Source organism: Pipistrellus hanaki (assembly GCF_964339955.1).
Source record: "Pipistrellus hanaki genome assembly, chromosome: 16".
In the NCBI taxonomy this organism is placed as follows: Eukaryota; Metazoa; Chordata; class Mammalia; order Chiroptera; family Vespertilionidae; genus Pipistrellus; species Pipistrellus hanaki.
Genome location: NC_140518.1, coordinates 12623821 through 12635727, shown reverse-complemented (window position 1 = coordinate 12635727; position 11907 = coordinate 12623821). Strand labels below are relative to the sequence as shown.

Genomic DNA, 11907 nt, shown 5'->3' with positions numbered 1-11907 from the left:
ATTTTTTCCATTGACTTTTTGAGCGAGTGGAAGGGAGAGAAAGAGAGAAGAGAAATATCGACCTGAGAAAGACACATTGACTGGTTGCCTCCCCAACGTGCCCAACTGGGCTGGGGACCAAACCTGCAACCGATGTGCCTGCCCTTTACTGAAAATCGAACCTGCGACCCTTCTGTCCGCGGGCCAACGCTCTAACCACTGAGCCAATCCAGCCAGGTCCATTGGTTAATTCTTATATGTGCCCTGATGGAGTTGTATGGGGAGGATCCTCTAAACTAGGGGTGTCGAACTCAATCAGAGAAGGGGCCAAAATCTAAAATCCAGCCTAAATCGCGGGCCGAATGGTTTACTGAACAGTCATAAACTGACAATGTCATAAACTGACAGCGGAGTGCAGTGATGACAGCGCGGTGCGGGCCACATTGCAAGGCCTGGCGGGCTGGATTTGGCCCGCGGGCCTTGTGTTTGACACATGTGCTCTAAACCAACTGAGCAACCCGGCCAGGGCTCCTGGGTTAGTCCTAAACCTTCCACAGCTCAGTTCCGATGGCCCTCCTCCAGAACACACTACCCCAGGACATGACTCCTGGTTTTATTTATTTATTTTTTTTAATGTTTGTATTGATTTTAGAAAGAGGGGAATAGCGAGGGAGAGAAACATCAACATGGATCAGTTACCTCGCCCATGCACCCTGACTGGAACTGAACCCACAACCTGAGGCTGTGCCCTGACCAGGAATCCAATCGGCAACCTTTCGGTGCATGGGAGGCCGCTCAACCAACTGGGCCACATGGGCCAGGGCTTGGATCCCTGTTTTATCTACAGTGGCCGTCAGGAGTCTGGAGAGACTGGGGTTGAGCTGACAGCCGCGCGTTTCCACCAGGGGGCGAGAGTACTCCGTGCTGTTTCACTCTGTCCACCAGGAGGCGCTTCCGCCCGTCCCCGCAGTCCAGATAGGGAAGCCGACCCCCGGAATCACTCCTCCTGATTGGGAGAGGCACAGAGATTTGCATACTCTTGAAAGGGATGCGCTGAGTGGCTGGAGTATAGAAGCCAATTTTGAAACGGGCTCTCTCATTGGCTCTATCATCGCTCAGCTTCTCCTTAAGGGCCGGGCCGGCCGGCCGGGCCGGGAGGTCAGTAGGAAGCCTGCGGCTAGTGGCGAGAGAGGACCCCGGTGTCCGGGCCGGGTCTCCGCCGGGTGAGTGTCAGGCTGCCGGGCCGGGGTGCGGGGGCCCGGAGGGGAGGACTGTTCGCCCGCCTGCCTCCTCTTGGCTCGCCCATTCGCCTGTCTAGGAGTTGTAGATGCGCACCTAGAGGGGCACTGCGACCCTAGCCACCTGCCTCTGCACCCACCTGCCTCTGCACCCACCCACCGCGGTCCTCTGCACCCACCCCCGCCGCACCCACACTGCTCGGAGTAGGAAAAGGACTGGCTTCAGCCGCAGCCTCTGACCTCCTCGGGCATCTCACTCAGGTCTCTACAGAGCTTAGTTTGCCCCTCTGGAAAGTGGATCAGAGTGGTTTGTCCACGTCTGTGCTGGGGTGGACCCTGGAGGCCTGTTCACACGGAGGCTTGTTTTTGCAGAGTTGCGCAAAAGTAGGGACCCAGGGCTCAGAGCAGCTGGAGATGGGCACCGAGAAAGAAATCCCGGAGCCGGACTGCCAGAAACAGTTCCAGGCCGCAGTCAGAGTCATTCAGAACCTGCCCAAGAACAACAGTGAGTGAGGGCGGGGGACCTGCTTTTGGGGGTCAGGACGGCTGGGGCTGCCTCCCAGGAGACTCTCTGATCCCTTTAGTTTTTGCAGACAAGTCTCTGCCTGGGCCACCCGATGGGTCCCCTCTGCCTCCTGCCCCTGGTAGACGCCTCTGCCTCCTGCCCCTGGTAGACATCTCTGCCTTCTCCTAGGGTGGCCCCTCCCCCCACCTCCATCCTCTTGGAGCTGGGGGTGATGCTCTGCTCTCCAATCCCCAATTCCCGCCCAGGTTATTACCGCCCCTCCTATGAAGAGATGCTTCGGTTCTACAGCTACTACAAGCAGGCTACCATGGGGCCCTGCCGGGCTCCCCGGCCTGGCTTCTGGGACCCCATTGGACGATATAAGTGGTGAGCTCCCCACCGGCTGGGCAAACAAGCCTCCCTTGTCAACTAGCCTCTCACACCTCTCTGCCCCCAGGGATGCCTGGAACAGCCTGGGCAAGATGAGTAGGGAGGAGGCCATGTTTGCCTACATCACCGAGATGAAGGTGGTGGCAAAGAAGGTAGGGATAGGCTGTGTGCTCCTCTCTGTCCCCAAGCTCCCAGCCAGGTGGCCTGCCCCCCCGCCTTCCATTGTTGCCCCCATTATATTTCCTGCACGTTGACACCCCATGGGAATGACCACCTTCATGCCGTTCCCCCAACCTTGTCTTGGTCTGACTAGGCCCAGCTGGAGGGCATGACAGCAGTGCAGCGTCCCCGCCCAGCTCACAGGGGGAGGAGGGCAGAGACGGAAGGGGCCAGCTATTCCCCAAAAAACCTTATCCCCTACAGGTGATCGACACAGTGCCCCTGGGCGAGGTGGCGGACGACATGTTTGGTTACTTTGAGCCCCTGTACCAGGTGATCCCTGACATGCCGAGACCCCCGCAAACCTTCCTGCAAAAGGTCACAGGTCAGGCCCCCCATGGTGGGTGCTCTGCAGTGCTGAGTCAGCTGTCAGGTTCAGGCTGAGGGAGCTGCTCGTTGGAGGGGGCTCAGGGGTAGAGGGCTCCAGGTGACGTCCCTGTAAGGACCCCAACTACTGCCCCATGGGGTGGGTCTCGGGCAGAGTCTGTGGCTAATGGGGAACAGAGGTCTGATCTCACTGGGAGGCGCCAGCCCCACCCCTGGGTGCTATGTCTCTGCAGGTCTTGAAGAGCAGGTACTGAATGGAGATACTGGGGCTACCCCCGAGTCTCCCTGCCTTCCCACGGAGCCAGCAGCCCCAAGCCCAGGTCAGTGGTTGGGCAGGAGGGGCAGAGGCCAAATACAGGCCAGGGTTGGGGGAGACCCCCTGGGGGCGGAGAAGGCTGGGTGCCCTGCTGTGCCTGTCAGACCTCATGCCCACAGGCAGACACCTCCTGCTCCAGGGGAAGCCAGGAGGTTTCTGAGCCTTTTGTTCTGGGCCTCCCTCCTGGGACCCATCATGCCTCTTGTGGCAGAATCTCCATTGTCCCCTGAACAGGTGCCTCCGCCCAGCTCTGCACTCCTCTCTCCCTCCATAGCCTTCCTCTGGTCACTAACCTACCTACACCCTCCCCAGAGTCTCAGCCACCCAGGGACCCGGACCCCGAGGTTTTCTGTGATTCTCTGGAGCAGCTGGAGCCCGAGCTGGTGAGACAGCCCCTGTGTCTTCCTCTCGCACCCCGCTGTGCCCGGCTGCTCCCGTGCTTCCTTTGGACCCGGTGACTTTACCCCTGCAGGTCTGGGCAGAGCAGAAGGGCGCACCTGGAGGAGAGCCTGACACCAGAATCAGCCCTGTGCCCCCAGCGGGGAAAGGTGAATGAATCACTGCTTGACCCTTAACCCCCTCTGCCTTCCCCACGGTTCGAATGCCCAGGCCTTTCCTTGGCTGCCCTCTTGGGGCAGAGATGAAAGTCTAGTTAGGGCAACTGGAGAGAGCAGCCTCTGCCCAGGAAGGGTTGCCAAACAGCCGGGTACTGGATGGGCAAAGTTCTTGCCTGGCCTTGTCTCCCTGAAGGCCCTCAGGAGCCATCAGGCACTGAGTAGGGTAGCTGGGCAGGAAGCGTTGGTCCCCCACATAGCTGCAGCCACGTGGCTCTGGGAGTCAGACTCTCTCTCTCTCTGGGCCTCCCATTTGGGACCTTCCATAACGTTCAGTGAGCCATGTCCCCTAAAGGGCACTTTCATCTCCTTTGTCCCTCTGAGCCAGCAGCCCCTGAGGGAGATGGTATCTCCTCCTAATTTTCAGATGATAAATGAGGCTCAGAGAAGTTAGTGACTTGCCCAGAGTCACACAGCTACTCCTGGTAGCCTGTTTCTCAGCCATGTGGATGGGCTTTACAAGAGTCACACTTGGTACAAGGAATTGTGCCCTCCTCTTCTTTCTGCCCACACCCTGCCCCTGGCTGAGTTGCCTTCTGGGTCTGTTTTCCACAGAGGGGCTCAGAGGCAGCCTGCCGGGGCCGCAGGAGTTGGACTCGTGGCTGGTGGGGACAGTTCGAGCACTGCAGGAGAGCATGCGGGACGTCCAGGGGAGACTGCAAAGCCTGGAGAGCATGCCACCCCCCCGTAAGGAGGTGAGCCCCCCAGGCCTAGGGCTCTGAAGGTCTGTCCTGGGCTCTTCATCCGGCCACTTCTTTGTCCCCACTTCTCTCCCTGCCCACCCCTGTGCCTGCTCCAGAGACTGTGTGCTTCCCATCCCAAGCAGGGAATCCGAAGTGCTTCCTCTTTTCCTGCCCTTAACTCCCTGTGCTTGAAGAGACACGAGCGGGAGGACTAATTCCAACAGTTGCAAGGGCCAGAATGTGTCTGCTCTTTGCAGTGGGGTTCCCTGTGGTTCCTCAGTTAGACTTCTGTTCCAGATTTAGGGCTTACTTCGAAGCAATTCAGCCCTTGCATTCCTCACTTCTCCCTGGACTCCAAGATCTGCTTGCCCCTCACGCCTCAACTTCTGCCATTTCTGGACCCCAACTATGTGCCAAATACCATTAGTTGCATTATCTCGATCCATAGAACAGCCCAGTGAAATAGGTTTTCATTTCCCTGTTACAGATGAGGAAACTAAGGCTCTGAGAGGTTGGGTAACACAGCCTGGAAGACTGTCCCGGAGCTGCTATGAGGATTAGATAATACTTGTAGTTCCTTCCCCTGAGCAATACTTGTAGTTCCTTCCCCTGAGCTCAGCACACACAACGACCTCTTGGGATGGAGTTCACTGTTTTTTGTTTTTTTTTTAAATATATTTTATTGATTTTGTACAGAGAGGAAGGGAGAGAGATAGAGTTAGAAACATCCATGAGAGAGAGTCATCGATCAGCTGCCTCTTGCACACCCCCTACTGGGGATATGCCCGCAACCAAGGTACATGCCCTTGACCGGAATCGAACCCAGGTCCCCTCAGTCCCCAAGCCGACACTCTATCCATTGAGCCAAACCGGTTTCGGCGGAGTTCACTGTTATTGGTATTTTCATTAAGTGATGGCGCTGGGAGCGGCCCTCGCTCTGCCTGCCTCCAGAGCTGGCACCCACCACTGACTCGGAGTGGGTCTGTCCTTGAGAAACCTGGGATGGGGGGGAGCAGGCGAGGGCCGAGTTGCTGGATGTGGGCAGTCATCTGGGTGACCCCTAATCCCCTTGGCACAGCGAGTATCAACCAGGGTGGCAGGCATTGCCTCACATTCACAGTGGCTAACATTTCAACACCATCCCCACCACCCTCCGAGGCTTTTTATATTTTGTTTACCTTTTACTAATTTTATATGCTAAAGAGTTTAAAGATTTCCACCCTGAAATACTTGGGTTTGCATCTCTAAAAACAAGAACATTCTATTACCTAAGCTTATCACACTCGATAATTCCTTCATATCATCAGATGGCTGATACAAATTCAAATCTCTCCAGCTGTCCCAAAATTGCTTTTTCCAGCTGCTCTATCTGTCCAGCCCAGAAGTACATGCAGTATCTAGTTGCTCTGTCCTTTGAACCCAGACCAGTCTGGGTTAACCCCTTTCTTGCTACTAACTTGCTAATGAGACTCAGCCAGTGGCCCTGTAGAAATATGTTCCACGTTTTGGGTCTAACTGCATCCTGGTAGGTGGTTTACATGACCAGGTGGTTTACATGACCAGGTGGTTTACATGACCAGGTCCTTCACACCAGGGAGCACATATCCATGTCCTGCTGTTAATGACCCTAACATGAACCGATAGCAAAGGGGGGACAGTCTGGTCCCACCATTGTAGTCAGCTTCTCCTCTTGGAGCCAGCGAATGTCCAGTGCTCTGTCCACCCCATTTGTCACACAGGGTTTGACAACAATTGATAACCCTTGCCTGAATCAATAATTTACTTAGTAGTTGCAAGAAGGTTTACTTTTAAATTATATTATCCCTTTAAAATTAGCTATTACTTTTTTTGTAGTTTCCTTGATCATCTAGGATTTCCCTGAAATACAGTGCCTTATGAAAAGGCAACATATGAGCTTATTTTAAAAATATATATTTTATTGATTTTTTACAGAGAGAAGGGAGAGAGATAGAGAGTTAGAAACATCCATGAGAAACATCATGGTGTTTCATGGATCAGCTGCCTCCTGCACACCCCCTACCGGGGATGTGCCCGCAACCAAGTCACATGCCCCTGACCGGAATCGAACCTGGGACCTTTCAGTCCGCAGGCCAACGCTCTATCCACTGAGCCAAACTGGTTTCAGCTATTCTCTTTTTCTTCATCCTCATCCTAGGATATTGATTTTTAGAGAGTGGGAGACGGAAAAAACAGAGAAATATCCATGTGAGAGAAACAATTGGTTGCCTTCTGCATGCGCCCTGACCATGGCCTGGGGAGGAGCCTGCAATCGAGGTCTGTACCCTTAAATGGAAGGCTGTGCTGAACCCAGGACCCTTTGATCCTTAGGCCGATGCTCTATCCACTGAGCAAACAGGGATAGAGCTAGGGCTAATAATATTTTTAAAGTAAGAAATTTATTTAAGAACCTCCTCAATGGTGACAAATTTCCAGCTTTCTCTTTTTGTGAGTATCAATGTGGACTCATGGGTTTTAAAGATTCAATATTTCAATCAACTGCAATCATTCTTTTTAATGCTCAGATTGTCACAATTTGGTCAGTGGGGACCCTTTCAAGTTGGGTCCTATCATGACCTCATTAACCCTTAAAAGCTTCCTTGCTTTCATTCACCTCTACCTTTCCTGCTCCAGGCCTGGAATCGGCCACTTCTCCAAGGAGTCCTGGCTCCTTTTAGCAAAAAAAATATTTAGAGATTAATATCTGAGCAGCCTGGGTCCTCATTTGAGACATGTGGCACATTCTTTACAATTCGAGGGGATTAAGGCCACACCAACAGGGCTATTGCTTTCTGGCCCAGAGAAAACAGCCTAGAAGCCAGCCCCTCCCCCTGGCAGCCCCTCCAGCCTTCAGCCCCTCCGCCTGGCAGCCCCTCCGCCTGGCAGCCCCTGCACCCCCTTGGCACCGGGACCCCTGGGAGGAGGATGTGGAAGTGAGTTGGAGCCCTTCTGTCAGGGACACAGGAGGAACCCCAGGGGCCTTCCCTCCCATGGTGCAGATATGGGGGTAGGGCTTCTCTGCTCCTCTTTCCATCTGAATGAGAAGCTCCTGCTGGTTCTGGAAGCAGCTCCTGAGGAGGGCCGGCTGTGCTGAGGCCGGGCTGGCCCTGACTCCCTCCCTCCTTCTTGGCAGCAGAGGCCCCCATCCCGCGATCGGCCCTGGCCCCTCAGGCTCTCAGGCCCTACGCTGCTCTTCTTCCTCCTGTGGCCCTTCATTGTCCAGTGGCTCGTCAGGCAGTTCCGGACCCTGAAGAGGTGATTCTCCATGGAGGAGTCTGCAGCCAACGGAGGAGGCCGTGTGCCCCCAGTCCTGCTGTGCCTGGAGCCTTCCTAGGGTTTGAGAGAAGAGCATTAACCCCACCCACCACCACTAACAACCAGTGTTTGCCTTGGCACCCCTCCCCCAAGGGGGAGCACGGCAAGTGGACCCCGGCTTTCCCAGCAGCTTCACGAGGATGCTCCCTCCACCTCCCACCCTCCAGCCACCCCCGGTTTCCTTGGGAGGTTGCGGTTGCGGTTGCAGTGCCCGTCCCGGGTTTTGGGTTGGCCGGTGGCTCGGGGGCGGGGCTGCTTCTGCCCTCCCAGCCCCTGGGTCACCTGACTTCTCCCACCAGCCTCTCCCCGCGGAGCTCAGCTGCCGGGCAGGTTGGGACTTGGGCCGGGCCGGGATTGGCTGGCGGGAGGCTTCGGGAGGGAGGCCCCGCCGAGTTGGGGGCAGGCAGAGAGCAGCCCCCCGGGCGGGGCGAGAGCTCCGTTTGGGGGCCTTCCTCTCCCCACGCACACTCAGGACGTCTTCACCGAAGATCCACTTACAGATGAATGTTTCACTAAATAAAATAATCTTTTGCCATCTGCGAAGTGAGGCGGAGATCGAGTCCCGAGCGCCCGGGGCACAGTCCCTCCCCTCCCTTCTGCCCCCACCTATGCCCCTTGGGCAACCCGGGAGGCCGCTGGGGCTGTTTCTGAGGACGGGGGTCTCTCCATTGACAGAAGGGAGCACAGAGCCGGGTCCCGAAGAAAGACGGAGGGGGGCGGGGGTGTCCTGGGAGGGGAGAGGCGGGCCCCACCCGCCGCAGAGAAGGGCCAGGGACTCGGCCCTCCCTTCGCCTCCCCGGTGGGGCCCAGGAGATGGCGCAGCTCCGGCACCGTAAGACGAGTGGCTGCTCCCTGGGTGCGAGCGGAGGCCTGGGGTCCAGGCTCCCGGAAGTGCCCACTGCCCGCTTACCCTCAGCTTGGGCCCCCTTCCCGTGATCTCTTCCCCTGGGCTTTCCCCGGGAACTTTCTGGAAGGCCAAGACCAAGTGGGAGCCCTTGCCCCGCCCTTAGGCATGGGGGCGGGGAACTGGCCAGGAGACCCTTTGGTGTGGGCGCAGACCTCCCGGTAACCTTCTCTTAGGCACTGCATTTCCTTCTCTCACCCTGGGCAACCTTGGCCTCCTTGGTCACACCAGCCGTCACCCAGGCCGGTGGGCGCTCAGAGGCCTCTGGCCAAGGTCCCCAGGACCTTCCCGCCCCTGGGTGTGGAAGAGCAATTCTGAATGCCCCTCCGTGGAGTTACCTGGGTCAGCCCCTGGCCTTGCCCACTCTCCGGGCTCGGCCATCTTTTATCCTCAACCCTTTTCTCAAGGCAGCATCCCTCAGAACAGACACATGGCCCCGCTGCTGCACAGACGGCCCAGCGTTACAAGGAGAGGCCGCAGCAGCAGCAGCGGCGGGAGAGGGACAGGCTTGGTGCTGGGATGCAAGTGTGGGCGGAAGCCAGCCCACCTCTTGCACACACTAATTGTTGTGACTTGGGCAAGACAAGATCTTTTAAAAAATATTTATTTATTGATTTCAGAGAGGAAGGGAGAGGGATAGAAACATCAATGGTGAGAATCATCAATCTGTTGCCTCCTGCATGCCCTCGACTGGGGATCGAGTTCAGGCACGAGTTCAGGCACGTGCCCTGATTGGAATGGAACCATGACCTCCTGGTTCATAGATTGATGCTCAGCCACTGAGGCACACTGGCCGGGCAAGACAAGATCTTAATTGCTCTAATCCGGGGTTGTCTTGTTTGTGAAATGAAGATGGTGATCATAAGGCAGTCAGCCAGTCCTGGGGTTTACATGACCAGGGTATGTAAAATGCCTGGCAAAGGGTTAAAACTCAGCTAATGGTAAGCTGCCTGGCCTCCTGTTTGGTAGCATTCTAGAATTTCACAAATGAGTGCACACCGCTGCGCCCTGTCCAGTAAACTGAGGCTGGGCTCAGATATACCTTCCAAATTCCCCGACTGAGAGTACCCAGGAGCCCTGTGGAGTCTAAAACTGTGGTAACAAACTGGAGGTCTCTAACTCCCTGATAGCAGAGGCCCCTGGCGCTCACCCCGCGCTCCTGGTGCAGCCTCCTGAGCAGCTTGCTCCTGAGCAGCCAGCCTCCTGCTTGACTGAAGCAGCGGCACAGACGGCAGGCTTTTCAGATGGACCCGAGTTCTTAGAGGCTCGGGGCAAACAGGCTGGGGTGGTCAATTTCCAAACAGCTGGCCGTGCCCCACAGGCACCCATCACTTCCTCACAGAACCACTCGTGAATTCCACACAAATCCTTTCTTTGAACATGATGCCTGCCCTTCTGTATGCCCCTTTGCCTGGAAACGACTCATCCTTCAAAGACAGCTAATAAGTCACTTCCCCTTGAAACCTGTACACAATTGTCAACTCCTAAGCAGCCTGGCTCACCAGCTCCTATCTGATTTTTGTCCCCTGCCATTTTGGCTCACTGTGGTTTGATGGCCTTTCTACACAGTCTATGAGCAGCAAGGATGACATGTTATCCATCATCATGCCCTCCTAACAAATCTTTGCTAAATGAAGAAATAAGGGCCTGAATCATGCTGAAATTGTTAGGAATGAAAAGGAACTAAATCTAGAATTGGGGGGGGGGGGGGAATTTTGTGTTTGTGACAAAGAAAAATGGCCCGGGGGTCACAAAGACCTTCACACTAGCTGGAACTGCCACTTAGTTGTCATGTGACCTTGGACAAGTCACTTAATTTCTCTGAATCTTAAGAGACTTCCTATCTCTAAAATGGAGACAATAATTTCTATCCTTACTCACTGGACCGTGGTGGGGTCAAATGGTTCTGCGGTAAAAGCACATTATACGGCAAAAAGCTGTTGGAATGTCAGCCGCTATTGCTATTAAGGGAGAAATAATAAGAATGGGTCACTGTGTGTGTGGTAAGAGGGAGAAGTTAAGATTAGAGTGGATTTAGGCCTAAGTAATTAGGACCAAAGGTTTGAGCTACTCCCAGGCCCGGTCCTTCGGGCAGGTGCTTGGAATCTGGAGAATTTTCTCAAAAACAAGCCTTCCTCCCTCTCCCCATGGATCCATCCCGCAGGCCCGGACCACCCGCCCTGCTCCCGGTTTTGGATAAAGCCTCCTCCTTGGGGAAGCCTCTGGCTCTGCTTCCCTCCCGGTGCCCAGCACCCACGGATGAGGAAGAGCCTCTGTGGGCGATCCCCCCTTCTCTCAGTGAGCCAGGGTTGATTACTTAAATTCACTATTAATTTCGAACCCCTCTCCAACAAGGAGGCTCATCAGCTGGCCCGGACTCCCCTGTCCATCTCAAGAAACGCTCTCAAAAGACCACGTCGGCCCCAGAGGCCATTTTCTTCGCTAGAAGAGGAGGCCCCGGGGCGAGGCCTTCCTACCCCGGGGTTTCCAGGGAGCCCCTGGCGCACACCCCGCGCTTCCCGGATACCGGCCAGGCGAGAGGCCCTCAGCCCTCCATCTTGCGGCGGTGGCATCCCGGGGGCGGCGGCGGCCCTGATGGGCTACGCCGGGGCTGGGCTTGGGCACTTCCCCCCGTAGGTCTCCCATCCGAGGATGGACGCCACTCGGGACTCGAACCTGCCTTCTCATCCTCTGAGGCCTAGTCCGAGGTTGCTACGCTAACGCAGTCGCACTGCCCCTTTAAGGCGGCACTTTTTATACTTCATTTGTTTACTTCTTCATGCGCTTTTCATTTTTTTTACAAAATGTACCACAATATCCGTCCGCAATCGTCGGCCCGAGGTTCTAGCAACACACTTTTAAACCATTTCTGTAATCTTAAGAATTGAAAGTTACCAGCCATGGGTCCCTAGGTCTCTTTATAAGATTTAATTTTTTTTTACACTTTAGGGGACTACTTTTTAGGAATAAACCATTTTTTTTGACCCAGTTAACAAATGATTGCGACCTTCAGCACCTCTCCACTGAGTACAGAACCCGATAACATGCTTTAAGACGCACCTTTTCATTAAAATATTCTGTGTGGGCCCTCACGGACCTTGGAATCTTCTCGTATTCCTGAGGCAGAATGGTACGGTCCAGGGCCCGCCCCGTCTCGCGCCATTGGCTTCCTCCCTCCGCGACACGTGTGCCTGCGAGCCAATGGGCACTCACGTTTCTCCAAAGAGGGCCCGGCGGGGGCGGGAGGCGGCCTGGGAGACGCTCCCTGCGCGGTCAGGCATTGGCTACGTCGCACGGCGCGCGTGGCGGCGGGCCCGAAAGATGGGAACTACGAATCCCAGTGTCCTGTCATGGGGGCCCCATCCCGCATGCGCATGGGCGGCGGCCAAGCTTCTATAT

General features: G+C 55.6%; 1 protein-coding gene across 9 annotated transcripts; it reads left to right on the top strand.

Annotated features, from left to right (window-relative positions):
* The first annotated feature begins 1069 nt into the window (after positions 1-1069).
* ACBD4 (acyl-CoA binding domain containing 4) lies at positions 1070-8142 on the top strand. Of its 9 annotated transcripts, none has more exons than XM_084863604.1 (10): positions 1070-1202; positions 1590-1722; positions 1989-2109; positions 2180-2264; positions 2536-2656; positions 2892-2978; positions 3287-3357; positions 3447-3522; positions 4144-4283; positions 7426-8142. In XM_084863604.1, the coding sequence occupies exons 2-10, from the start codon at positions 1632-1634 to the stop codon at positions 7546-7548; spliced, it is 915 nt and encodes a 304-aa protein (XP_084719730.1). In that variant the 5' UTR covers positions 1070-1202; positions 1590-1631; the 3' UTR covers positions 7549-8142. The 9 variants fall into 9 exon arrangements, with proteins under 9 accessions (XP_084719730.1, XP_084719728.1, XP_084719727.1 ...); XM_084863602.1 differs by having other exon boundaries at positions 7423-8142; XM_084863601.1 differs by having other exon boundaries at positions 3209-3357.
* Positions 8143-11907: the final 3765 nt, after the last annotated feature.